This window comes from Scleropages formosus, chromosome 14, assembly GCF_900964775.1.
Source record: "Scleropages formosus chromosome 14, fSclFor1.1, whole genome shotgun sequence".
Lineage (NCBI taxonomy): Eukaryota > Metazoa > Chordata > Actinopteri > Osteoglossiformes > Osteoglossidae > Scleropages > Scleropages formosus.
In genome coordinates this window covers 26,888,919-26,916,003 of record NC_041819.1, presented here as the reverse complement: position 1 = coordinate 26,916,003, position 27,085 = coordinate 26,888,919, and the positions used below count along the sequence as shown (strand labels likewise).

Here is a 27,085-nt window from a genome sequence, read left to right as displayed (position 1 = left end):
CAGTAGAAGGTGCTCTTTATTATGAACTCTCATTCAGCCGACAGCAGGATAATTTTTACCGTACCATTCAGGGTAAGAACTTCATTCAGGTTCATTCAAACCTCAGCCCTGCTGTGCTGCCACCCTCTACATCATTGTCCTCTAGGTGGGACACACTGCTCTTCAGGAGGCATCATCTCTACTGTCCATCTGCAGGTCAAGAAAGGAAACATCTGAGCTTCTCTCTACAGAACACAGCAGAACTTGAATGTGGTGTAAAAACACGGTAAGATAAGGTCCAACTGAAGGACTCACCGGAGGCGGTGGGCAGTTTTGTGGGCCGCAGAACACCTCGTCCGACAGTCGGGGTGCTGGAAACGATCCGAACCCTGGCTCCACCTGCCCGGTCCGGGGGGCTGCGCTCCAACGCCCTGCTGTCGTACAGCGCCTCCGGGAGCACAGGTGGGACGTCGCGTTAAGGAGCTCCCAGCAGTCCAGTGGTTACGTTCGGTTAAACCCTCGAACCCAAGTCTAAAGAAGCCCTCCAGCAACCTGCTGGCCTGCGACCTCTTTGTCCCCCCCTCCCCCCCACGCTGCCCCTCCCTTATGACCAAAGTGCTCCCCAGCGCCCCCTGCAGAGGATATTTGCAAACACGGGCAGGAAGATGATCTCCGTCTCCGTGAGGATTTGGACGTCCAGAGACAGGTGTCCCTCCGCAGTGCCGTCCTGCAGCTCGGAGGCCATGGCGAAGAGCTCCACCTGCAGATGCGTCTGCATCCCTGCAGCCACCTGGATGGGAGACAGAGGACGCAGAGGACCTAGATGTATAGCATCTGACAGCGGTCCAACCGCAGCCCCCAGTGATCGTGTTCCGGCCCGGCGAACAAGGACACCGCACTCAGCTGGTCAACTCACAGGACCGGGGTTGTAGACCACTCTCAGTCCGGTGGCCGGTGGCGGCTGCTTCACGTGGAACCTGTCAGAAGAGCAGCGGGACCGAACACAGTGGTCACAGAGTGTCTGCAGCACCGCGTCGGGGACGCCGTCAACTGTCCTCAAAAAAGACCAGAATACACTCACCTCCGGTCATCTGGTCTCCCAACATCCAGTTTTCACAGTATTATTAATACCACATATTACTGTCACGGTCGGACACGTCCGGTCGAGGAGCCCGTCATGCGGGCGGTCGGTCAGTCCGGTGTGACAAATTGAGACCGTGTTTGAAAACTGTGGCAAGTGGTGCGTGAGAGAGAGACCGCTGTGAGACGCAGTGCACTGTGGGAAAGGTGTACCCTCTCTCACAGCCTTCACTTTACTGAAGCCAGTCCACACACACACACACACACACACACACACACACACACACACACACACACACACACACACACAGTACCTGACGAGGACTGGGGGCGATTGACCACAGCGCCCCTTTGTGATAAAAATCCATCTCCAGGATGTCAAGCACTGGTAACCAGCACGGTGTGTGAGGAGCACCGCACTCTGTTTCGGTGAGTCGCAAACACACTCCCACCTGCACGAGTCGATCCCGATGTTCCTCAGCACCACGGGGACGCAGTAGGTGCACCCTTCCTTCAGCACCCCGAAGCGGACCTCCGTGGGGTGGAGCTCGAACCCGCGCAGGGAGCCCATCCTGGTCCCGGCCACCGACACGGTGCGCACCTTCCTCCTCACGGGCTCCTCCACGCTCAGGAACTGTGTGTCGGGGGACAGGATGTTTGGGCATAGCCGATGTCCACAGCGGGACGAAGGCAAAGGGTCGCGACCCCTACCCTTTCGTTGGGCACGCTTCTGGGCTTGGAGCTCAGGACAGAGGATGGAAATGTGACCTTCTGAAGCGCCTCCTCGGAATCCAAAGGCGCTCCGTGTGGCCGAGCACCGACTCTCCTCGTTCCTAGTGGGACACATTGCGTTACCGGACCGTTTTCTTGTATGGGGGACACTGAATTACCGGGCTACAGACCTGGAGTAGATACTGAGTGGACATGACTGTTTCTCTGAAGACTTTGACCCTTTTCTCAGAGGCTTCTTGAGCAAAGCTCACCCTTAAGGTCCTGAGTTCTGTCCCCTGGAGTGGACGTCCTGTGTCCAGGGGTTAAGTGAGGTGGACCCCACTGCTTCTGCCGGTCCTGGGAGCCGCACCTCCCTGAGAAGGGAGAGGAGCTTCAGGGAACTGGGATGCAGAGACACTTGCCAGCTGCCCAGCCAGTCCACTGACCAGCCAGGTCCACTGGTGTCCACTGAGCAGTCCAGCACAGAGCCGCACAAAACAACCGCGGGGGACCATTCAAGCCATGTTCAGAGCAGGACAGACAAAAACGCGACTCACGGGATGGGACGGAGGAACGGGCCAGAGTGGATACCGGGGGGACAGGGCTGGTAGGCTTTCCCTCAGCTATCGGGTCACTTCCTGTGGTGTGACAGTGGTTCTGTTTAGTGGGTAAATGGAAGGTGAGCGTCTTTCTTGACGGGCTCCTTAACCGCTCTGCCACCTTCTGGTCAAAATCACACGTGTACAGCAGCGGAATGCCCTTCCAGGCTAGTGGGGATGGAGCTCTCCCAGGGTGTGGTAAGCAGTGGCTAATGCACCGTGTACCGTGGTAAAGTGGGACATGAACAGAGGCGACGGTTACTGGTCTTTGGTGTGGCGTCTCTGAGGAAGTGCTGGATCTCAGCGTTCTGTCCTGTCCTGGGAAACGGCGGGAGAGCTTGGGACAGGGACCGCATGTCAGGGACCTCAGGGGAACACAAACACCAGAATGCGTCACGGTCGGCTCCGAACCCGGGGTCAAAGGGCACCGGTGGAGGGGCTGGGGGGTGGCTGGGAGAGGGCAGGAAGTGCACCCCCTCCTGGTAAAGATACCTCCTGTGTGTGCCGGACAGCGTTGGCGAAGTCGGACAGGAAGTAGGGTGGGATCAGCTTGTTCCTCAGGGACTCCCTGCAGCAAGACCCCTCACGGAGCTCCTCCCTGGACCGGAGACATGGGGGGGGGGACAAGGTCAGAGGTGTGGTGGGCGTGGCTAGTGGAGCTCTTGGAAGAGCTGGGCAAATTTGCATATTTATACTGTATGGAAGAACGTGGGGCTCCTTGACACACAAACATGCGCCTGGAGGTGTGTTTGTTTTATTTGTAACTCGTTTTGTTTGTAAATCATTTAGTTTGTAACTTGTTTTGTTTGTAGTTCATTGTAATTCAACTCATTTTGTCTGTAACTCCAAAGTCATGATTTACTGCTGTGTCACAGTCAAAAATTGGGTTAATAATCATTTCAACCACAGCTATTATAAAAACACTTTTAATAAAACATTACACACACACACACACACACACACACACAGAGTCTGAAACCACTTTTCCCATGGGGGGTCGCGGGGAGCCAGAGCCTAATCCAGCAACACAAGGCATAAGGCTGGAGTGGGAGGGGAAACACCCAGGATGGGAGGCCAGTCCATCCCAGGGCACCCCAAGCAGGACTCAAACCCCAGGCTCACCAGAGCAGGCACAAGCGAAATCCATTGGGCCACTGCACCCCCATGCCCCCCCATGCCCCCCCCCCAGTAAAATATAACAGACATGTAAACAAAACACAGTGAAAAATAAGCAAAACTGTGTTGACAAATTCGCACCCAGAGCAGCCAGTGAGCTGGGAGACAGTGTGTGTGAATTTGGTCAGTGTAATAATAGACAGTTTCATGTTTGCATCCAGAGCCAACAGGGTAATTTTTACTGTGTCAGTTTGGGTACGTACCTTGCTCAAGGGTACTAGAGCTCTAACCACTGCGCCACCTGTTGGCCCCTACCTAGGTACCTGTAAATGGCTCTCCTATTGGCTGTCCCTCCAGCGAAATACCCCAGTACTAACAATAGGGTGCTTGTAGTGACCTGTAGCTCTTAATAGTAACATGCAGTGACCTGTAGTAACCTATAGTTATTTATAGTAACAGTTACCTTTAGTGACTGGTAGCTATTTATAGTAACATGCAGTGAGTTGTAGTGACCTGTAGCTATTTATAGTAACGCACAGTGTCCTTTAGTAACCTGTAGCTATTTAGTGACCTATAGCTATTTATAGTAACATTCAGTGACCTGTAGTGACCTGTAGCTATTTATAGTAACATTCAGTGACCTGTAGTGACCTGTAGCTATTTATAGTAACATGCGGTGATCGGTAGTGACCTATAGTTACCTGTACTGCTCCAGTGCGGCTGGCCACTGCGACTCACGCTCTTCAACACTGGACCTTCGGGAGAAAACACACAGCTGCTGGTCTCCAGGTGTGAACACAGGCAAACACAGGTGATGTTCAGGAGGGGCAGCATCACGAGACCCACCTGGCCAAGCTCTCGTCCGGGACACTCTCGTCTGGGGAGTCACTGCTGGGCTGCAACACCTGGGTGTAGAGCCCTCCGACGTCTCCTGTCGCCGTACGCACACGGTACGCACGCAGTAAAATCGCAGTACATATACTAAACATGCACAGTACTCACACGGTTGGTACACGGTACAATCACAGTACATGCATGGTACATATGCTGTACGCGCACATCAGAGTCACATTCGCAGGTGTATGTTCAGACACCACACAGCAGCACGCAGCCACACCAACTATACCATGTTCCAACAATGTTTTACCATGCTAATGACTGTGTTTCGCCACAGCGCCAGGAGTGAGAGGAAGGTGTGTTACAGTCACATATTTTACAGCACAAACACTCCTGTGTTACAGTACAGTGTGTTACGAAGCAGTCAGATGAGCTGCTCACCGCCACTGATCCTCTTCTCCAAGGAGTCACTGGGATGATCGGGGCACAGCTGGGACTGGGAGAATAGAGAGGATCAGGCAGAGTGGAGTCTCCCTCTTTCGCTCTCACACTCACACTCACACCCACTCACACACACTCACACACAACACCAGTGTGCTCACACGGAAGCGCTGCAGCAGCTTGGCGGCACGACTCTTCTCTTCCTCACTGCGCGGGTCCTTCAACTGCATCTCCTGCCATAAGAACTCCCTCCTCAGCACATGGTCCATGTACTCCTGTGGGATAACGCACTGCGGTCATGCTCAATTGTGGAATAACACACTGCGGTCATGGACGACTGGGGAATAACACACTGCGGTCAAGGACACTTGTACCAGCAACAGACATACTTTCAAACGGTCCTCCAGGGTCCTGCGCAGTTCACTGCTGATTGGTTCGTACTGGACAAGCAGTCGCACCTCCAGCGCCTCGGGGCAGCAAAGGAGTGGGGGTGGAGTGTGATGTTGTGGCCCTTCGCTGGAGCGCAGGCCCCTACCCAGGGAGGTGTTGGTCGGAGGGCACGGTGTCACCGTGCTCTGAGCCGCGAGGGAGACCGGAACCTGACCGCAGCGAGCCGGACAATGATAATAAGCAGTCAGTGGATTCTGGGAAATCCAGCTGGGAACCCTGAGCCTGTTACCTCGCTGGGCGGAAGCTTCTCCCACTTCCTGGACTTGAAAACGGCGGGAACGACATCCGGCTTCTGCTTGGGGACAATCCAGCAGGACGCGATGTCTTTGGGACACGGTCTGAGGACAGTGATCCCCAAAACCCCTTCAGGGACAAAAGGGGAAGTAAGAGAACCCCAAGTCTAGACCTTGAGCTACAGGTTCCTCTCAGTTCCACTACATTAGTATTTTTGTTTTAATCCCTGTGTGTGTTTTTGTTTTTGTGTGTGTATCCAGTACCAGTCAAAAGTTTGAGTACACCTGCTTGAAAACCAGACCCCTGTGGATCAGAAAACACAGAAAGTGGATGTTTGCAGTCGAAGTCGGCCTTATGAACTGATGACTATGTGAAATATTTCGGTCCAACCAGTGAGTATTTGTGACACCCAGAGAGGGTGAGTTGCGTCTGAGCGACTCCCACTGTCCAGCATGGTGGTGACAGCATCATGGTGTGGGGAAGCTCTTCCTGACATTCAGCTGATTTTTAACAAAGTCCATCTCCACTGGCATTGCTACCACAACGTCTTCAGGACCAGACTGCTGAATGGGCATTACAGATAGTGGAGCTATCCACCGTTCTTGAGCAAGACACCGAACCAAAACACACCTTAAAATTGTGTAAGAACTATCCGGATAAGACGGACAATTCAAACCTGAACATAAAAACACAGTCTGGTTTCCAGCACATGTACTCAAACTTATGATGGGTTCGGTGCATATGTGTGTGCATGTGTGTGAGTGCGTGTGTGTTTGTGCGAAGGCTGTAACGCACCAGGCAAGTCTGGGAAGGACTCCTTCAGCACGGCGGTGGACGGTTCGATCTCGGCCATACTCAGAAAGCCCTCCACGTCCTGCAGCCTGAGCAGCTCAGTGCCGGAGCCGTCTGCGTGGGCGATGAAGAACCTGCGGGGAGGCAGGTTTGAGGCCCACGGGCACCAGCAGGGGGTATGGGTTCTTGTACCACGCTGAGACAGACAGCTTCAGTCCCACCTGGCGGGCTGGTCTTTCTGGATCACATGGGGGAGTTCAGGCGTCTCTCCGTCCTCCATGTGTCCCTCTTCCTCTTCCACATGTCCTACACCAGCCTCCTCCACTGCCTCATCTTCTTCTTCCTGCAACTCCTCATCCTCCACCTCCTCCTCGCTGGACTCTGCGGTCACGTCGTCTGGGTTTGCGAGAACCACGTTGGTTTTTCCATCCATCGTCACCTGGGGATACATACAGTCAAACCGTTAGAGTCACTCTGAAAATGGTGACCCCAGCTGATGCAGCGTTATAAGCGAGGCAGGAGTAGCTCCCCCCCAGCTAATGGAGTGTCACACCTGGAACAGGTTTCCCTCGGAGTCTGTGACCTCGCACACCACGCTGCTCGTGTGCCTCATGACGTAGCTGGACCGCGGTGCTGTTGGCTGTTCGCCTCCGGGGGGCAGCATTGCGCTGCGGTCAGGACGCGAGGTGTAGGAAGCGCTGCCATCCTCTTCGATGTGGAGGAGTCCACCACTCGAAGGAAGCACCTTCAGCGACCACACGGACCATGTCACTCCACAGTCACCACACAGCTTTGCAGTGACCACAGTGAACATCTCTGGTTCAATACCTCACCTGGTAAGACCCCCTGGATGTGGCGCTGACCACGGTCCCGTCTCCAAACGTAGCGGTGCACGTTTCCTCCGTGAAGCTCATGACCACGGTGGCAAAGTCTTCGCATTCCACCAGCACCTCCTTCACTGTCCTGGTCCCGGCAAGGGGGTCCTTTCCTGGACCGCAGAGGGAGCCACAGTGAGCAGTGGTCACCTCAGCGTCTGTAACGGTCAGATTGGTTCCGTTTTTGTATTTGCTATTCATTAGCTGTCATTGATTTTTAATGTGTTTATTCTTAAACACTTGTCTAAATGTGATTGATTTTTTAGTGTCAATCAATCATTCAATCCATCCATCCATCCAATAACATACTACAGAGGAGGTTTAACAGAACAAACATGGATTCTCATGATTTCATGGATCCAGTTATCATTTCATATGTCACTGTATAGTTTGGTGTCACACAGAAACACACATAACAAGGTAATTATTGTAGTAAAGTACACGTGGCAACACTGGGTCTGTCAGGAGAACCAGACTGGACCCGGAAATGAGAGCAAAGGGCTCCTTGAATTGTGAATGACTGAGTTACGAACAATCCGACTTATGAACTTCCAGAGGTACAAACACTTTCCCACTTTATTTATTTCTAGTTGTTTTGTTTTTTTGCTTGTCTGTTTTGTGGAATCTGTTCATAGCAGAGCGAACGTGTCCCGCAAAGCCGGATTCCACGGTCCTCGTCTTTAGTGTCCCTCAAATGTTCTTGAGCTGCAATGATCCACCGAGATGCAAAAACCACGGATGCGAGTGCAGATCAGGATATCCAGAATCTCTGGGACCAGTGCATTGTGGGACACGCAGGTTAGCCGTTAGCCATTAGCTAAAAAGCTCGGAGAGCTCTGTCTCCTGCTCTCACCTGTGTCCAGGCACTCTGGAATGGCGGGCTCCTCGGCGTCCTCATACCGGGTCGTGATCCGTGTGCCGTCTGAGTGCTCCGCGGTAACAGTGCCATCGCTCTCGATCATGATGAAGACCCCATCCTCTCTGGTGACCACCACCTGTCCCGGGGAAATGCACTGAGATAACTGTAGACCCTGTCCTCTGCTGCAGGACTCCCTCCCCACGTCTGTGTCCACGCTGAAGACACAGTGGACACGATTAAGGTTTAGGCACTGACCGTCCCGCTAGTTGGGTCCGTGGCTTTGGACGCCTGCACAGGCTGGACGGTTTCTACCCGCTCTGCCACTGTGGCCACGCGGAATCCGGAGGGTGCTGTGGTCACCCAGTTGTCCATGCGCGGCTGTGGTGTCTGCTCAGCGCCCGCCTTGAGGTCCTGCAGGGCCCGCGGTCCCGTCCTGGTTTTCGGTTCGACTGCGGCACTCTGCTTAGGAACGGTCTTTCCTGCGGAAAGGACAACTCACAGGTCACATGTGTGCTTGGGAAAGAGGGGGACATTGGACACGGTGAGACAGATTGGGACTCAGGTACACTACAGGTTGTACTGTTATCCAGGATTCAGACACACTCCATACTGAACCCTCATCCGAGACTTAAACACACTCGTTACTGAACGTTGATCTGGAACTCACAGGCTCCAGCGCTGTAGCAGTTGTGTTTCTAGCCAACATCACACCACAAAACAGTAGAAACATAGGACGGGGGGGGGTTCTCTGTGGCTGTGCACAGAGCCCTGGGGGTAGCGACCCAACCCCCACCCTATAAAATGCAGAGCAAGGGAGCGAGAGAGAGAGAGAGAGAGAGAGAGAGAGAGAGAGAGAGAGAGAGCGAGCGAGCGAGCGAGCAAGTGCTACAAAGGGCTGCAGTTGTGGGCTTTGAGCCCTTCTCCTCGGGGTGCTGTTTGATCCCTCTCGCGCCGCCTGGGTTTGAAACCCGAGCCGCCTGAACGCAGAGCCTCATGCTGTTCTCATTTCTCCTCTCTCTCCACCTCCCGCTCACCCTTCGCGCTCAAGGACACGACCACACAGAGGAGACGCGACCCAATACCACGCTCCGCTGCTCTGCCGTCCACCACGACTCGGGAATCACCTCCAGGCGGACCCCCACCTCCTGGTGGCATCGGGATGGGCACGGTGATGGGCTGGACCGGGGCTGGACCGAGATGGGCTCGGCGCCCACGGGCCTGGACATCAAAGAGCATCAAAGAGCAGACTGCGGTCCATATGTCCAGCGCCGACGCGTTTGAGGAACCGTCCCGTCCAACTCATAAATGTCAAACTGATCACAGTAACGAAAATGTGTCCCATGGGGCTGCAGGCTACTCCACGTGGTAAAAAGCAGTGTAATTTTCACACTGCCTGCTTTGTGAGGACGGACCGAACGGGGCGTCAAGGTCGCTCCCCAGCACCACGTGGACATCCTGTCGCGTCTCGAGCTTCAAGGCCGGTTTGTAGCCTTTGTGTCGTCAGCGAAGGGCCGCGGGAGTAATGTGTTCATTAATGAAGGGCGGTTCGAACACGGCTGAGCAGTGAACATGTATGAACGCAATCGGAACCGCAGGTGTGTTTATAACTCAGTTTGTTCGTAACTCCGAACTCACTTTTACCACTAAGTCTCAATGAACGTGTTCGCTGGTCAGGTTCTGGTAAAACCTCAGATAATTACAGCTGCAGTCCAGAAAAAATGTGTTATTAATAACACTTATTATTTTATTAACTTCAAATAATATTGAAAGTGAAACTAATATAAAAAGGCCAACAAGTCACATCCATACCCTTCAGTCTCATGGATGGCTGGTTTATCCCATAAACACGTTCGACGTTTCTCATCCCGTCATCATGACCGACACAACGGTGTCATTAAAAACAAACACACACACACACACACACACACACACACACACACACACACACACACACACACACACACACACACACACACACATTTTCAGAACCGCTTGGCCCTTACGGGGTCACGGGGAACCGGAGCCTACCCGGCAACACAGGGCGTAAGGCCGGAGGGGGAAGGGGACACACCCAGGACAGGACACCAGTCCGCCGCAAGGCACCCCAAGCGGGACTTGAACCCCAGACCCACCGGAGAGCAGGACTGCGGTCCAACCCACTGCGCCACCGCACCCCCTTTCAGAACCGCTTGTCCCTCACGGGGTCACGGGAAACCGGAGCCTACCCGGCAACACAGGGCGTAAGGCCGGAGGGGGAAGGGGACACACCCAGGACGGGACGCCAGTCCGTCGCAAGGCACCCCAAGCGGGACTCGAACCCCAGACCCACCAAAGAGCAGGACTGCGGTCCAACCCACTGCGCCACCGCATCCCCCTTAAAAACAAACAAAGCGGAATAAATAAATAAACAAATTGGTGCCAATAAAGGGGGAACATGTACCATCGCAGATTTGGAACGTGACCGTTTGTAACATGAGGAGTCGCCGAGGACACGGGGGGGGTTCATCTGGGGTCAGTCTGGAGGTGTCAGGAGGTCGTGATGTAAATCCTCTTGAGAAGAGTCTGCAACGGTGTGCTCCTCACCCTTATTGTCCACGGAGTCCATCACCTCCTGAGTCTTCTCCCTCTTTGGCTCCGCCTCCCTGGTGGGCGGGGTTGTCGGAGGCTGACTGACGGGCCCGGAGTAGGGGCTGCAACTGACCGTCCCGTCCGCAAACAGGATCTGGGGTGGTGGAGAGAGCACTGTCACAAACGTGTGTGTGTGTGTGTGTGTGTGTGTGTGTGTGTGTGTGTGTGTGTGTGTGTGTGTGTGTGTTCGTGTTCCTCACCTCGGTGCACCCGTCCCCCAGACACTTGACCACGGTCCCCTGGCTGGTGACGGTTCGCTCTCGGCCCCTGCAGTGAGGGAAACGCTGCCTCACCAGGAGGCCCCCGCTGCGTCCCGTGACTCCTGCCAACCGGAGACGGTCACACAACGCTTCGATAACATTCATACAACGTTTTAGCGACGTTCGCAAAACGTTTCGATAGCGTTCACACAGCGCACAAACAAACACCCACCTGTCAACTCCTCATGGAGGAACTGCAGCAACAGGCCGCTGGGGGTCGACACACCGAGTGTCTGAAAGGGGGGTCTCTCCTGCTTTGTGGAGGAGCCCTCTGGTGGTACAGCCTGCTCACACACACAGGTACAAACACACACAGGTAAAAAATAAGCACAGACAACACCGACGACTCCAGCTCATCCTCACCCAGTTGAAGAGACAGAGCATCCTATTCCTGGCCACGCGCGCGCGCGCACACACACACACACACACACACACACACACACACACACACACACACACACACACACACACACAACCTGCTCTGTGGACTCTGCCGCAGGGTCTCCCTCCACAGGGGGCGCGGGGGACACGGAGGGGACGGGGGGTGCTGGGGACACGGGCGCGGTGGGACACAGCTTGCCCTGGGAGCTCTTCGGGGAGTTGGACGGCTTGCCTCGCTTGGCCGTGGAGGATGGGGACAGGGGGGCGGGACCTTCGTGCGCCGGAGCTGCCGCCAGGAGCTTCTCCATCTCGGCGGTCAGCTCTCCGTCTCGTGCGTCTGCGCCACATCACACAGAGCGCCGCCTAGTTACATACGCACGTGGGGGGGGGCTTGCTCTCCGGCGGGATGGGGTGAGGGTGGGGGTGCGGGCGCTGACCTCGACTCTCCCCGGAGGGGCCGTGGCGGCTGTAGGCCAGGCGAATCCCACCGTGCAGCAGGGCGGAGAAGGACCCCCCGCGGCTCACGCCCCCCTTCTGCCCTCCGGCGCCTGAGGGGCAGAGAGAAAACAACCCCAGGTGAGTGTTCCCTACCTACTGGTACCAGGACGCAATCTAACAATGTACCGGGCACTAGGTGACATCACGGGTCGAGGATACGAACGCCTCATCAGAAGGTTGCTGGTTCAAGTCCAATTCCCCTCTCCCACTGTGGTACCCTTGATCAAGGTATTGACCCAAACTGATACAGTGAAAATAACCCTGCTGTATAAAAGGGGTAAATCAGTGTAAGAAACTTTGGACAGCTGAACAGTAATGACAGTACATGTCATATCTATAGGGCATTTCAGTGTGAACGGTACAGGGGGCGTCGGAGTGAGCGCCGCCACCTCTGGCTCTGCAGGGCATAGGTTCAAATCCCACTTTGTGCTCTAGTACCCTTGATCAAGGTACTTACTCTGAAATGATACAGTAAAAATCACCCTGCTGAAAAAATGTAATCCAGGGTACGTCACTTCGGAGAAAAGTGTGAGAGAAAGATGTGAAAGTAGTTAATGGAATAAATAAAGTGTAACTAGAAAAGAACAGCTGTAAGTATATTAGTTTTTCCCTTTGGCCATTTATCGGTGCATTTCCGTCCCCGTCAGCCATCGGATGCCCATGCCGGTGCCGCAGGGTTGTGGGTTCGGAGCGCCGTGGGCCGTCAACGCATCCACCTGCACTGCGGTTCCCGTCCTGCCCCACATCCTCCTCGGGGTCGCTGATGTGGGTGAAGAACTGATGCCTGTCCTTCGTCACTCTCACCCGGACGAGCGTCGAACCTGGGACCGGGGAGCAGGATGGGGGGAGGGTGAACACAGCTGACAGGCAGGTCAAGCAGGGCGGCGCGCGGCGCACAGGGTGACGTCGGTCCCGCGGGGCCGGCAGTAACCGGATACACGGCGCCCCCTTCCCGCATGGCCGAGCGCGGAGATCGCCAATGATTGCAGGCGCTCATAAATATTCATGAGCCGCCAGACTGGTTCTGATTCCAATCAGGGTCCTAATGAGAAGCAGGCCGGTCCTGGGAGGCGCCTTCACTTCTGATGCATTTTGTGCCGTAAACGAAACGGCGCGCGGCCACCACACCTCACCGCGCGTCATTTCCCCGCTCGCTCCCGGCGGGGAGTCGCCCTTCTTCTTCGTGGGAAACGAGCGCCGACAAAGGGCGAAACGAAAGGGTGCGCTGAAGCGGTTGGGCCCGAGAGCGAAGGATCCCCACGAGTCGGGGCCGCGCCGCACCGCGCCGCACATGAGAGGCACAGAACACATTTGTAATGATTACAATGGGAACCACATGACATTTGGAAATAAATCCCACATTTACGCGCCGGGATTCGCGGGGCCCCGCAGCAGATGGCTCGGCCGACCCCGGGCGGCGGCGCGGACGCGGGCGCCCCGGCGCTTTCATGTGCGGCGCATCATTAATATTGGTCAAGGGAAGCGGTGTTTTTACCGGGTGGGGGCGGGAATGTCGGGGTGTTTTATGACCGATCGCTTACCTTCCACAAAGTGCGTCCTCTCCACCCGGACGAGCCCCCCGTCCGAGGGGAACAGATAGTGCGTCTCGCCGCGTATCTGCACGAGGGCGCCGTCCATGCAATAGCCGGTGAATCCCTGTTAGGGGCCAGACGGGGTTCGAGATGAGCGACGGGACTCCGCAGAACATCTAGCAGGACGCAGGATTCACACTCAGCGGGGGGTCGGCGGTCGGGTTCGCTCCGGACGCCGGGAAACGGCGATTTATTGCAATTTTCTTACGTTCGAAACCTTCTGTAGGCAGAGCAGCAAATGCGACCCGTGTTCGGCCTCCGAGCCAGTAGAAGGCTGGAGTGCAAGTGATGCCTTACTCTGTTTTACACTCTCATGTCAAAGTAAAACACGCTCGAGCAGAAGAGTAATGGGACGGCAGTGTGGTACAGTACCGCCTTCGTTCAACTGGCTTCCACTGTGTTTACAGCTTCCTTCGCTCTTCCTGTGTCGGTGACCGGTAACAGCGCGAGGAACGGTGTACGCTGACGCGATGAGTCAGTCATGGGTTTGCGGAGAAGGGTTACAACGCACTTGTACCGATTATATCAGGGATTTTCACTGGACGTGTGAATCGCTTCAAGGACGTCTATCTCACACCTTTTACTGATTGTCACTTACTGTAAAAGTGACCGAGTTGCAACCGCAGTGAGTTATGAACAGACTTGCGGTCCCGGTTGAGTTGGTACGCGATGGAGCCGGCGCACCGGACCCATCTGCTCCGACGGTGCCGCTGCCGCACCAAGGACACGCGGAACGAGCGGAACGCACCGTGAAGGCTTCTTCGGCCGGGGGCGGCTCCTCGAGGGTGTGCAGCAGGTCCTCCCGGCTCCGTTTGGTGGGGGACGGCGTCTTCTTCCTGTCCTCGGACGACTCGGAGCGCTCCCCCTTTCCCGAAGCCTTGCCCGCCTTGTCCTTCTTGGCCTTGTTGGCTGAGTCGTCCTCCTTCAGCTTGTCCTGCTCCATCTTCCACGCCTTAGTGACACACGAGGATAAAAGAGTCCATAACGGCAGGTATGACTCCGCATTTATATTAAGTGTCATTTTCATCCACAGTAACTTGGAAGTTTTTACAATGCAAACGGAGCCGTGACGATGTGACGCAGTAAGTGGGCTCAATCCCTGTCCCCCACTGGCCACCAGCTCAAAGGAGACTACTTATTATGAGGATGTGCATCCCTCACTAGCCCAGCGCCCTGTGCTGCCAGGATAGGCTCCGGACCACCGCCACCCTGACTTGGACAAGTGGCTCACAATAGTGAGAGAGGGAATACAGCTGGATAATGAAATTGCTTATTGCCATATATTTTATGGGGAAAAACATTCCAGTTCATTCCAACCCCATTTGCAGTTCACTCTAAATCAACCCTAAATACAGCAAAATATGAAAAAGAGAGGAAAAACTTTGAAATTGTAGTTTTCCTTTTCCTTGATCTTTCCCCACCATTTGCTAACACGAAATAGAGAAGAACAATTAATTCTCCTTTTATTTTCTCATATTTCATGTTTCACTTCTTTTTCCTTCTACATTACAAAGATAGAAATCAAAGGCCAAAAAAGCAATGATGCCAGGAGTAACTTTCCATGTGTGACGACCGGTCTGACATGAAGGCCGAGAGAGTGGGTACACGACTCCCACAATGCATTGCAGCCGACGGTACAAATGACAGTTTGGACTCATTAATATATAACGCTTGCGGTATTATTACTCTCGGACTGGGCGTGTGAAAAGGCGACAGAATAATGGCGGATGACCAGATACACCCCAGACGTTGTCCTCTGTGGCACTTCCTGTTCGTCCCTCCTGCTCCTCTCTTGAGATGGGCGAGAAGACGCCCCAAGTGCCCAGGCGCTCACCTTCAGAGAGTCCTTCCGGATGTACGACTCCTTCGTCGACTCATCCACAGACATGGCGGGTGAAGCTTCGCAGAGAGGCAGACAGGAACAGAAAGTCAACGGATCCATGTGTAGGCGGGGTCTCGCCGCGCACCTGCCGGTGGCCACGCCCCCTTCTTACCAGTCATCCTTTTGGGGGAGGGGCTGCCCTTCTTCTCGGCGCCCTCCTCTCTGCCTCGGTCCGAGTGCTCCGACGGCTCCCTCTTGTCGCGAGGCGCCCTCCACTTCGCCTCCTCCTGCTGCACCCAGTCGGAGATGGAATCGGCCACGTGCTCCAGGTACTTCCTGCACACGAGCAGACGTGTGGGCGATCGCACGCGAACGACGCGCTCCCACAATGCACCCGGGCCGTATGTTACTCACGCTACCTGAAGCCGACGTCAGTGTGAAGGGCCACGTCCCAGCTCTCGGTGCTCTGCCGCTGGGGGCCCATGGGGTTGTGACACACCACCAGCATCGAGTTGTCATAGCAACGTCTGTAGGTGTCCATGCAGCGGAAAGCCTGAGAAGCGTTCCCAAGAACCTGAAAGCACACGAAAACAACATCATACCAGCAGGAGCCATATCCGCCTAACATAAGTGGGACCAGCTGGACCGGCCAGACAAGGCGCCGAAAACGAGCTGCTCGCTGATTGGCTGAAAGTGCAGAATCTCTATTGTGATTGGCTGCAGGTGATGACCATGCGTTGTCATTGGTGAGAAGGGCAAATATCTGCAGCAAACGGCTGAAAGTGGGAAAGAAAATTGTTTCACTACATCATCACTTTGGTTAAATGAACCCGCTGAGCTAATAAAGACCAGCAATTACAACCCCACTCGCAACCAGAACCAACACCCTGGCGGTGAAACGGGGCGCGGCCCGGCCAACGGAAGTGCTGCGGAGCGTAGGGTGCCGCGCCACACGGATGGCGGTACCTGAGGGAACACGGCGGCGCTGTGGCGCTCAGCGAAGTGCCACGCCGTCAGGGAACGGCGCCGGGCCTTCTGGATCGCCTCGACGCTCATGCGGACCGGCTGTCGGACAAACAATAAAAAATAATGAATGTGCGGCGGGCCAAAGCCAGCAGTGGGCGGCCACGTGCGCGTCACACAAACACGCAGTCCCGGTGTTTACGAGGGCTCACGGGTCACCTGGTTTGCCTCCGAAGCGCCTGGGCTGTCATCATGTGGCCCTTGGAAAGGAAAGAGCACAGAGGACCGTGAGAGTTGACCGCACACGCAGACCGACGACCGCGTTTCAACCCCAAATCAGAGAACCGGACTCGGGAACGAAGCGCAACGGAGACGATGGGCGTCCCGTTTCTACGGGATCTAGATCAGAGCCCGGGTACGAGGGCCACCCCCTGCTCCCCACCTCGGTCCTGTTCCTGCGGCTCCTGCTGCTCCTGCTGCTGGCTGAGGAAGAGCTTGGCGAAAGACACAGGGTCGTCCCACGGGTTCGGGCCGGAGTCCGTGGGTCCGGCGGTAGCCAGGCGGCCGCTCTGGTCCGTCTCCGTCAGCGCTATGCTCTCCAGCTCCAACTGGCTGAAAGCCCTCTCCACCAGGGCCCAGCAGAGGGATTCTGGGAAACGGTACCGGCGCCGAGACATTGCGCAATAAAGATCTCGACCCCAAAACACACACGTCCTCCTCGCCTTCAACTCATCTTCCCTTTGCTCCCGTGGCAGCGTCAAGTGCTTTTCCCATCCTGGAGCGTTCCAACCCACACCAACACACACCCAGGCTTGCACACATTTGGCTGCTTTTTTTAATGGATCCATTCTGGCTCCGAACGTAACGCGTGTTGGAAGAGGAGGAAGATCTGCGTGGCTCAGGAGGGATTGTGTGCTACCAGCTGCTTGGTGCTCCCACTCACAAGGGTCCAAAATCGAAAGCCTGCTGCTTCTCACTTTTGGCCCCGATGTAGTGGAACGAGCGCCCTGTGTCCCTCAGAACTGCTGAATCCCTCCCACACTCAGCAAGGGTCTAGAACCCATTTCTTTGAGAGCCACTTCTCTCCTGATCTCCTGACTAAATGAGTCCAACACCATCTGCTATCATTATCTGTGTATTTGCTATCTGAATGTCACTTCTGTTGGAGGGATGCAAACCAGCAACATGGTGGAGTGAGACACACTGGCTGTGTCCATAATTATGTGTCTGTGTCTAAAGCTCTTCGACTGGTGTGGATGCACTTTTGTTTACCCTGATTTGTACCTCCCCTTGGAGAAAAGTGTAACTTTGAGAGTAACAGAGCTCCCATTGTACCGTCGGCGCAGAAGTAGCAGAGCTCCTGGACCCTCGCCAGCCGCGCCGTGTTCTCAGTCGGGGGTCGAACCGATCGGAGGAGGTCAAACACTCGCGTGTTCTTCTGCATATCCACTTCCGCCTTCATTGGGTCGAACCCGTGGCACACCTGTACACAGCAGTCGGGCACCAACGAGGGGAGAGAAGAGAGGCACAGTTGTCCAGTGCTAATTCATCATGGAATGGGTACTGCGAGAGGGGGGCAGGGAGACGGGTTCGACGCACGGAAAGGTGGTGCAGTCTCCTGGATCTCTCATCATGGTAGCCCAAGAGCAGCAGTTCGACCGCTTTGCTCTCCTCCTCGGGATGTTTCACCGCCCCGGAATCTCCCATCATCCTCTAGTAAAGACAGAACAGGGTAAATGTGAGTCCAACGTTTAGAGCAGAAGTTCAGCATCCTGGTTCATCACACCACACAAGCCTGGGTGGACCTACACTTCACTGGGACTTTTATACAACAGACAAAGAGCTTCGGACAGAAATACTGGGTTATGGACACAGCTTGTGTGTCTGACACCAACATGTTGCTGGTTCACATCCCTCCAGTAGCTCCTGTAGAAGTGACATTCAGGTAACATAGATAATCATAGCAGATGGTGTTGGACTCATTGATGGAGCTGTCAGGAAATCAGAAGAGAAGTGGCTCCCAAAGAAATGGGTTTGAGACTCTTTTTGAATGTTTCAGGGATTCAGCAGCTCTGAGGGACACAGGGAGCTCATTCGACCATATCGGGGCCAAAATGACAACCAGCAGACTTGATTTTGGACCATCATGAGGTGGAGGAGCTCAGTGCTCTTACTGGGTTGTAGTGAGTGACATGTGACCCAGGAACACTGTACTATACTGTGTTTTCACTGTCACTAAGGTTTTACTATAGTCCATTCTCTCAATCTGTACCAACACGCTTCCTGAGGCCAGATGTAAGAAGTCAGCTTTGTTTTGCTGATTTATTCCTTTATGTGACACTTTTCTCCTAGACAACTTGCACTGATTTACCCCATTTATACAACTGGGTAATTTTTAGTGTATCAATTCGGGTAAGTATCTCGATCATGGGTACTACTACATGGAGTGGGATTCAAACCCAAGTCACTGAAGTCCAAAGTGACTATGCGGAAGAGCGGCTCTAACCACCAGTCCGCCTGCTGTCCCCCGTTTTACCTCATTTACAAGAGATCTGCAGATTTGAAGGTACAACCTCAGCGGTGGGGAAGCCCTGGGGGTCCGAGAGTCGCGTGGTGCCCCGAGCAGCGCTAGGTGCGCTGTCCCGCGGGGGGTGTTTTTCTAGGCTCCGATCCTGCCTGTCCATGCAGGACGCGAGGACCTCCTCCTGCGACGCCACCACCTAGACACGACACACCAGTGAATTCCAGGCCCTTCGCTGTGACACAGGGCAGCACAGAGCAACGAGTGCGTGACACTGTCCGCAGTGCACCCCTGCCTGGGGGCGGATGGGGCGGGGGGGGGTCGAAGCCCGACGGTTGGGGTACCTGCTCCAGCACGCAGTGCAGGATGAGAGACACGGACAGGGCCTCGGGGGGGATGGTGTCCAACAGGGTGCGGTAGGTCGACCCCAGTGGCTCTACAGGAAAGGTCACACGATGAGTGTGTGCTCTGGGTGTGCAGTAGATTAAACAGGTGTGTAACAGAGTAAACGGGTGTGTGTACCAGGTGCGCTAGGAGCCGCTTCCCCAGGTATGGGCTTCTTCTTTGGTGTTGGCGCTGTCACCTGAGTTAGAGTAAAAGCTCAGGACTTCACCTTAAATAATGGTACAGTTTGGCAAAACGCATACCATGTTAAAGGTCCACAGTAACACATTAATATATTCTGGGGGGTTGGAGGGGTCAAAGTGAATGGAGGGGGCAGGGTGGGGCAGGGTGGGGCAGGGCGGGACGGGGTGGGGCGCTGAGGGGTTACCTTGGCAACGGATGGAACCGGCACCAGTCTCATGCTGTCCAGGTAGTGCAGGTGCTGCTTGCGCCAGTCAAGGCAGTTGTAGATGAGGCAGGCGACATCCTCAAAGATACGCGACCCGAACGCCAGCTGGCGTGCGCGCGCACACACGCACACACACACACACACACACACACACACACACACAGAGTCAGCACAGGGAAACACACACAGCTGAGGTCAACGACCTGTGAGAGATCGGCAGAGATGTTCACCACGATCTTGCTGTCCTCCATGTCCAGGGGGACCAGGTCCTTCTTGACGATGTACCGCAGCCGCGCCACGTCAAACAGCTTGGACCGAGCTGGACCACTGTTCAGGACCGGCTCCAGAAACTTCCAGAACGTGTCCAGCCCCTCCTGCCTCTTCCGCTTCTGGGCCTCAAGGGCTGCACGGGAGAACGGCGTTTCTGCTGGTGTTACCGCACTCTGTGTGTGTGTGTGTGTGTGTGTGTGCTTTTACTGCACTGTATGGTATTACTGCGCTGTGAGGTTTGTGCAGATTTCTTGCCGCACTCCATCAGCATGTAGTTATTGCTAAATTGTGTAAGTTGGGCACAAAAAGAGTGTTTTCCCTCAAGCCTTCAGTGCTCATCATAATCCATATTCACACATAATAATAATTCATATCCACACCTGAACAAACAGATTCCACTGTTGGCATCCAGCTAGTTTAATACTACTGATATCAGCACTTGTAAAACACTGTAAAACAGTGTGTATTATAAAGAAAAATGAATGTCATTAATGTATCACCAGCGACGCCTAACTGCGTGTCTCCTTGCTTCTACAGTATTTCCATATTAATTAGATAAAGTCGCACACACACCCACACCCACACACACATCAGTACCTGTACTGGACGGTTTGTTATTACTTTTACCGTCTCCTTCGCAACGCGTCCCTGTGTGGTAACGGTACCTGTCCAATACCGCGCTGTGTTCACTGGAACCCGGGGTCTTTGAGCGCGGCTCTGCGGGACTGACCTTCGTTCTCAGGCGACTCACTCCCCTCTTGCACCTCGACCGCCTCGGAGCCGAGACGCAGGACGGCCGAGACGTGGACGCCCAGCGAGTCCAGGATGGGGAAGAGCTGCAGCTGATGGAAGCCCACCAGCAGGACGTAGAGCTGGGGTCCGTCGTCCGGCTCATCGTCTGCAACGGGAGGAGTTGGGTTTGAAACCCGCCCCGGTCCACAGGGCCATGCGTAGGGACAGAGGGGTGCGTAACGGAAGGCGCTGGACAGAATGGGGTCCTGCTCTACTGTCCACTTTTCCGTCCTGCTCCACTACAAACATTGACAGTATAAATTGATACAGTGTTTCTTTACATTGGCTCCTTATACGAATGGTCCTGTCATAAACACCGTATGTCCCAGTCCGCTCATGTCCAACTGCATTATCTTTGCTTGTCTTATTATGGAATTATGGGACCGTCTCAATTCAACCCCCTTCCACAGTGTTTACAGCTGCTGTCCGGTGTCCCTGAGCACGTTAATGTCTTTATTATACGTATAACCTTTTTTAAGAAACTTGGAAGATGAAGGAATGAAGAAATGTGTGTGTTGTTATCCTTCTACTGACGATGTCTCGGTGGGAAAAGCAACTTTGGAGTTACAAACAAACCGAATTACGAACACACAGCTGTTTGTAACTCAAGGGACCGGTGTACTTGGGCTGAGAGCGCAGTGACGATGCTGCTGCGCGTGTTCAGCTCACCGATGAACTTGCGCACCTCCTCCTCCTCCCCTCTGCGCTTCAGCTTGGTCTCCTTCATCGCAGTGTGGGGCTCGGGGGCCTTTTTTGCCTTCTCCACCTTCGCGGGGGGCTTCACCGACGCCCCGCTTTTGTCCTTCTCCCTGGCCTGGTCGTCTGCAGCCTGCAGGAAAGCAGCTTGGTGAGCGTGGGAGCAGGGAGGCAGGAAGGCGTACACTGTTACACAGTAGAGCCAATACCCATCTGTTCACTGGTTTGTGACCTGCTGCTCAGACCCCCAGAATCACTCTGGAGTTTAATGTCCCATAGCTCCCACCTAATTTACGGCCGGGCGTACAGCGGATCCATGCCACAGGCATGTGTGCCATGCGAGGAGAGGATGGAAGCCCAGGTGGGCGCAGGGTCTGGTTTCAGCTGTGTATTTTGTGGAGCGCTGCCCCTTTAAGGGCCCTCTGTAACTCAGCATCGCTTACAAGGGTTTAAATTAGTCTCCGCTTTGGGCTCCACGTTAATCACACCGCTTTCTGGGAGTCTTGTTGTCTCGTCTCGCAGTGAAACTGCTTGGCGAAACCCGCCGTTACCTCGTTTTACTGATCCAAGTGGAAAAAAAAACACACACACACACACACACACACAGAAAACAGACAGTGCCGTACCTTATGCTCGGTGGCCCCCATGTGCTGCATGCTGTTGCCCTTGGCGACCAGCAGAAGGAATTTGAGCAGTTTGCCCAGGAGCTGACAGGGAAGCTCCTCCTTCGCATCCAGAATCACCTTCGCCGGCTCGGTCACCTTTGGAGAAGAGCGGCACTTAGCAACCCGTCCGTCAGTCAGTGACTCACGTCTCAACACAAAGACGCCAGATTATGTGTTGGTTGGGTTCCTGTTGCTGAACCTCTGAGCAGGGTAACAAACTCTGGCTGCTTGGTAGGCCCAGTCAGCAGGGGTCTAACACTCAAAGCTTTTAGGTTCTCGGTTGTGGTCCCAATGTGGTGGAATGAGATCCCTGTGTCCCTCAGAGCTGCTGAATCCCTCACACGTTGAAGAAGGGTCTCGAACCGATGACTTTGAGAGCCACTTCTCTCCTGATGCCCTAACAGCTCCACCAATGAGTCCCACACCATGTGCTACGATTATCCGTATATTTGTATTTGAATGTCACTTCTATAGGGGCTACTAGAGGGATGTGAACCAGCAACATGTTGGTGTCAGACACACAAGCTGTGTCCATAACCCAGTGAACCAACAACAGGGTGGTATAAACGGACTGGCTAAACTGCACATTCTGCTGATGAAAATTAAAACAGGGGGACAAAGAGGCCCCGTTTGCACCTGTGGACACTGCAGTTTGACCAAAGGTCACTGTTTGATGACATGTGGACTCAGGGTTCTTTCTTCATGCTTGGTAAATAAACAGATGGTAAAATTATGGTAAATAAAGGCCCCACCCCCCAGTTGCACACTCCTCCCATCAGTGGCTTTTACAATAGAAGGAGATGGAGCAAGTCGGCGACCCGTGTGTGTGTGTGCATGTGCGCGCGTATGTCGCTAGTTTTAATGGCCAGAGTTTTATAGCATGTTGGCAGCGTGTTTTATAGCCACATTCTGACACCTGGCAGTTAACCCCCCTGGTGACAGACACACACACGCACGCACGCACGCACGCACTCACAGAGCCAAGACTGCAGTGAAACACGATAACAAACTGATGTTTATGTCGTTTTCCAGGCTAAACCGTCTTGTTAAGGAGTCTGAGGATTAATTTTAAAGGAAAACAGACATTTGTGTCCAACTTGTCCTCCTTTATCCTCCCGCAATGTGTCCTGTCCTCTACAAAGAGTGCGGGACAGCAGACTGTGTCAATAAAGAGGACTTATTTACAGCTCGCTCTCGTCTCCTTTTACTGCGATTCCCCACTGCGATGCTGTAACATCAGCCGGGGGGGGCAGCCACACTGTGCCCCGGGCTCCGGTCTGGTCATCAGGCGTCCCCCCGACACCTGAAAACGCTCGCTCACCTGGATGGAAATATTACCTCATAAAACAGCGGGACATCCTTGGGCTTCCTGCCCCGGGGGTTCCCCAGCTCGTTGATCTGCGGGGGCATCAATAGGGTCATCTCAGAGCGCCTCTTTCACACCGAGGACACACACCACCCCGGAAACATGGGGTGTGAGGCAGTGTACACCCTGGTGCAGGGGATGCCACTGGAGAGCAGGGCAATGACACACACACACGATGGGGGCAATTCAGAGAGAAGAGTGCAGCCGAAGCACATTTTTGGACTGTGGGAGGAAACCAGAGCACCTGGAGGAAATCCATGTAATCCACGCTACCTGCTGTGACCCAAGTCACGTTAAAATGTAAAGATTTCCACTGTTAAATATTTATTTGACCGTAACTGTCTTTGGGGGTCAAATGTTCAGGTGAAAATCTGGTGCATTAATAATCAAGTCAAACATGACATGTGCTGTGCAGGGCGAAGTCTTTGGGATCGCAGCTCGTCGCCGCACCTTTTCTATCATGTTTTCCCAGGTGATGGCGCAGAAGAGGCGGCGCTGGGGCTGCCGGACGGCCTGCAGGAGCGCCTTGATGTGGACGTCATCGGCGATGCGCTCGCCGACCACCAGGGTCACGCATGCCTGCCAGCCCTCCTGGCGTCACGAGGGTGAGGGGTACCGACCGTAGGGACGGCAGAGGGCAGCAAGGAAACGGTTAACGAATCAGACCATTGGTAAGTACACAATAGTGCACTTTAAACTCATTCACATACCTGGGTATTTTAAATGGAGTAAAGTACTCTGATCAGGTGTGTTTGATCCTTTGGTTGGGATTTGAACCGAAAACTGTCAGGTGCTCATCCCCTGAATTTAACCTGCTGTACGAGGTGTAAATCTGTGACTTGGGTGGATGAAGGTGTGGCTGGAATGGTTTTACTGATTCCTGTCTCGGTTATTAATTAATAGCTTGTCTATGAGGTTGGTCAGAAAGGCATCAGATGGCAGCAGGACCGGCTTAACTAACCCTACTGACAGAGGGTCGATGGGCCGTTACATGTGTTGCAGGACTGAACCCCCCCCCAGCTGCGGTACCCTGAGCACAGTACATGCACAGTAACAGTACGTGTACCCTGATTGCTCGAGTAAAATTACCCATCTGCGTAAAGAGGCAAATAACTGCTAGGTTTCTTCGCAGAAAGACTCCGGATAAATGAATGCAGTTTCTCTGTTACAAAGCAACGCTGCCATAACGTTACTGTTCACTGTTACGAAGTCGCGTTCTCACGTTTCTCTCCTTCTGCTGCTACTAACTAAGTCGCGCTGTTGCTGTTACAGAAGCGACTCGTTCATTCGTTTCGCGTTCGGCCGCTACGTTGCCGTGCGCTTCCCGAGCGCTTCCCGCTACCTCCACTAGGGGCGCTGCCACGAGTCCCGCTTCCCAGTTGGACTCCGGCACGGCGCTCGGCTCCTCCACGGGCTTCGCCTTCTTCCCCTTCATCTCCGCCGCCGAGCGCTCGCGCGACGCACGTGCGGCAGCGACAGGCGCAGCCGCAAGACAGCGAACCGCCGCGGACCGGCCGTCTCAGCGCGAGCCCGAGCCGCGCAGATCCGCGTGCTGCCGTTGCCGTTCAGCTCGGAGTCGCACGCTCACCGGTCGCCCCTGGCAACGGGCCGCGAGACGCGCGAGGGAGGCGCGAGTCGCGCGCGACCTGCAGGGCGGGAAAACACCTGCTGCGCGCGACGAAGGGAAACGAAGGGAAACGATGCAGAAAATGCGAAAAAAGTGACGAGAAAGTGAACGAAAGCGAAATGATGTGTAGAAAAGCCGCGTGCAGGAACTTGCGACCGATTTATTTTTTGCTCTTGTACAGGAACCGCTTTCACATTAACTACATTAATAATAAATAATGTCACGTACGTAGCGAGTCTGTGTGGCGACATCATCATGTCTTTCACGTTCGCACACGAGTCGTTACTCTTACTTACTTTCTGTGATATTTGGTGATAATTAAAAATATGCTGTTTGCTGTGAAACGTCCAGCCAGGTGAACAACTGGACGTGGCATAATGGTGAGACATTGTACATAGAAATGCTTGAGTATAGTAGAGGTACAGTGTAACAGTGAAAAAGGTGCTGTAAGAATACAGTAAAGAGGTATGGTGCAGTAAAAGGTATGGTAAAGGAGACCCAGGCAGTTGCAGGAACACGCCGGACTGCGTCCAGGTGTCTCTGCTGGTCCCTCACCAAGCCGTCCCTCGTCCCCCCCCATTTGTCTCCTCCACCAGGTGACTCGTTTATCCGCGGAGATGCGCTCTCGCTGCAGGGGGCGCTGTCGGGCACTACGTGGCGCTCGGGGATCCGCGCGTGTCACCGGAAGGCCCTGGGTTCCAGTCCCAGAAGGGGGCACTGCTGATGCGTGTGTCGGCTTGAAGGCTCTCATTAAAAACGGTTTGAACGTCGACGCCTGCTCGGCAAGTAATGCGGTAAACCCAATGACAGATACCTCCGAGCAGCTTGTGGCCCCTCGCACGCCGGCCCCTGAGGTGATGCGTTTCCGGCATTTCAGAAGTGCCGCTTTCCCATTCGACACCAGGACAGAGTGCCGTCTGTGCAGGATTCTCAACTCGCCGTTGTCACGTGTGACTTTTTTGCGACAAGTCATTGCATTTTACCATGTTTTCCAGACACTCAGTCCCACCAGCTGAGGGCACTGTTTGTTGTGGGGGTTCACGATCCATTCCGGGTTTGTTTACTCTCTGCGACACAATCAGGCCGTCGTGTTCTGCTGGAGCGTTGCTGTCGTGGACCGCTGCTTGGTCGTCCAACGTGCAGCTGAGCGCGTGTGGTGGCCGTGTGGTCTCGTGGGTCTATGAACCACCCGCGGTGCGTCTTTCAGCAGTTCGCCTTACATCCTAATCCCGTTGTGTCAGCGCTGAAAATGACCTGTTGTTTAATTTGCTGCTTTACAGAGGGCGTTTGGCTGGGAGCGCTGCCCGATGACGAAAGAAAGGAAAAGGGCGCATTCACCACGGTGCTTGTGGTCGCCATGATCATCATGTCCTTCACCTGCAGCCAGTTCCCTGTGGACTATTTGAAAGCCACCGCGTGCCATTTAACATCCGCCCGTTATTAATAACCACTTGTCCGGGGCAGGGGCGAGGTGCTCCGCGGTCTATCCTGGAATAATAGTGTGATGCAGGGTACACCCTGAGTGGGACGTCACTCCACACATGCACAATAAGGCCAAATTTACAGCCACCGATCTACCTGAAGTGCATGTGTTGACCGTGGAAGGAAACCAGAGCACCTTGAGGAAGCCTAGGAAAACGCGAGGGGAACGTGTAAACTCCACACAAACTGAACTAAATTCAAAACCATGTTCGAACCCACAGCCCAGGAGCTGAGGCACCAGCACAACCCGCTGTGCCACCATGCCACCCGTTTTCGATTTAAGTCACCATCAACTCATGACATGGGCGCAGTAGGATGCGCGTTCTCAACCAAAGGCAGAACCTTCACTCTGCAACCACAAAGTAACATAAGGATCAACCTGTTGGTTTGAACAACATGACCAAAGACTGAGTGTGGTCAACCTTCTAGTGGAAAGGCGGCTTCCTAAATGAGACCCTTAAATGCGCTGAGATTGTTATCTGTTGATTTAGTCTGGGCACGGCGAGTAAGGGGATATCCCTCCACGAGGAGCTCTTTGTTTGGGAAATCACAGGTGTCGCTCCGGCTGCTCACGTTCACTTCGCCTCGGGCCTGAGGAACCGGAGCAGCCGCGCTCAATGAAAACATCCGCGGCACAATAAACACAGAGCTTCGCCTTAATGGCTGACGTGTCGCACGCAGCAGAGGGCTACTTGGTGTCACATGTCACCTTCTCAGATAGTTTGGGCTTTTTCTGCTTTCATCTTCACATCATCA

At 54.3% G+C, this 27,085-nt stretch overlaps 1 protein-coding gene across 2 annotated transcripts; it reads right to left on the bottom strand.

Annotated features, from left to right (window-relative positions):
* Positions 1 to 8: 8 nt before the first annotated feature.
* On the bottom strand, positions 9 to 24,832 carry spag17 (sperm associated antigen 17). Of its 2 annotated transcripts, none has more exons than XM_029257853.1 (49): positions 24,563 to 24,832; positions 23,671 to 23,811; positions 23,193 to 23,252; positions 21,816 to 21,950; positions 21,163 to 21,322; positions 20,432 to 20,599; positions 19,662 to 19,834; positions 19,411 to 19,536; positions 19,161 to 19,221; positions 18,983 to 19,074; positions 18,691 to 18,837; positions 17,717 to 17,830; positions 17,453 to 17,600; positions 16,560 to 16,766; positions 16,337 to 16,377; positions 16,121 to 16,219; positions 15,574 to 15,728; positions 15,327 to 15,490; positions 15,167 to 15,231; positions 14,081 to 14,284; positions 13,282 to 13,396; positions 12,457 to 12,561; positions 11,680 to 11,790; positions 11,338 to 11,579; positions 11,034 to 11,145; positions 10,802 to 10,923; positions 10,557 to 10,695; positions 8,229 to 8,452; positions 7,968 to 8,109; positions 7,073 to 7,272; positions 6,793 to 6,984; positions 6,461 to 6,678; positions 6,243 to 6,373; positions 5,443 to 5,576; positions 5,153 to 5,362; positions 4,925 to 5,038; positions 4,764 to 4,818; positions 4,332 to 4,416; positions 4,187 to 4,240; positions 2,862 to 2,967; positions 2,632 to 2,734; positions 2,328 to 2,408; positions 2,043 to 2,144; positions 1,771 to 1,892; positions 1,512 to 1,693; positions 896 to 956; positions 625 to 769; positions 295 to 441; positions 9 to 189 (listed from the first exon to the last, which is right to left on the bottom strand). In XM_029257853.1, the coding sequence occupies exons 1-49, from the start codon at positions 24,653 to 24,655 to the stop codon at positions 179 to 181; spliced, it is 6,318 nt and encodes a 2,105-aa protein (XP_029113686.1). In that variant the 5' UTR covers positions 24,656 to 24,832; the 3' UTR covers positions 9 to 178. The 2 variants fall into 2 exon arrangements, with proteins under 2 accessions (XP_029113686.1, XP_029113687.1); XM_029257854.1 differs by having other exon boundaries at positions 7,073 to 7,227.
* Positions 24,833 to 27,085: the final 2,253 nt, after the last annotated feature.

Excerpts from the sequence above, each read along its gene's own strand:
- spag17 (XM_029257853.1), bottom strand. The coding sequence starts at position 24,655 with ATGAAGGGGAAGAAGGCGAAGCCCGTGGAGGAGCCGAGCGCCGTGCCG. Across the intron at positions 21,323-21,815 it reads TGGGGGCCACCGAGCATAAG|GCTGCAGACGACCAGGCCAG; the intron begins GTACGGCACTGT and ends GCTTTCCTGCAG. Across the intron at positions 4,819-4,924 it reads AGCTGCTGCAGCGCTTCCGT|TCCCAGCTGTGCCCCGATCA; the intron begins GTGAGCACACTG and ends CTATTCTCCCAG.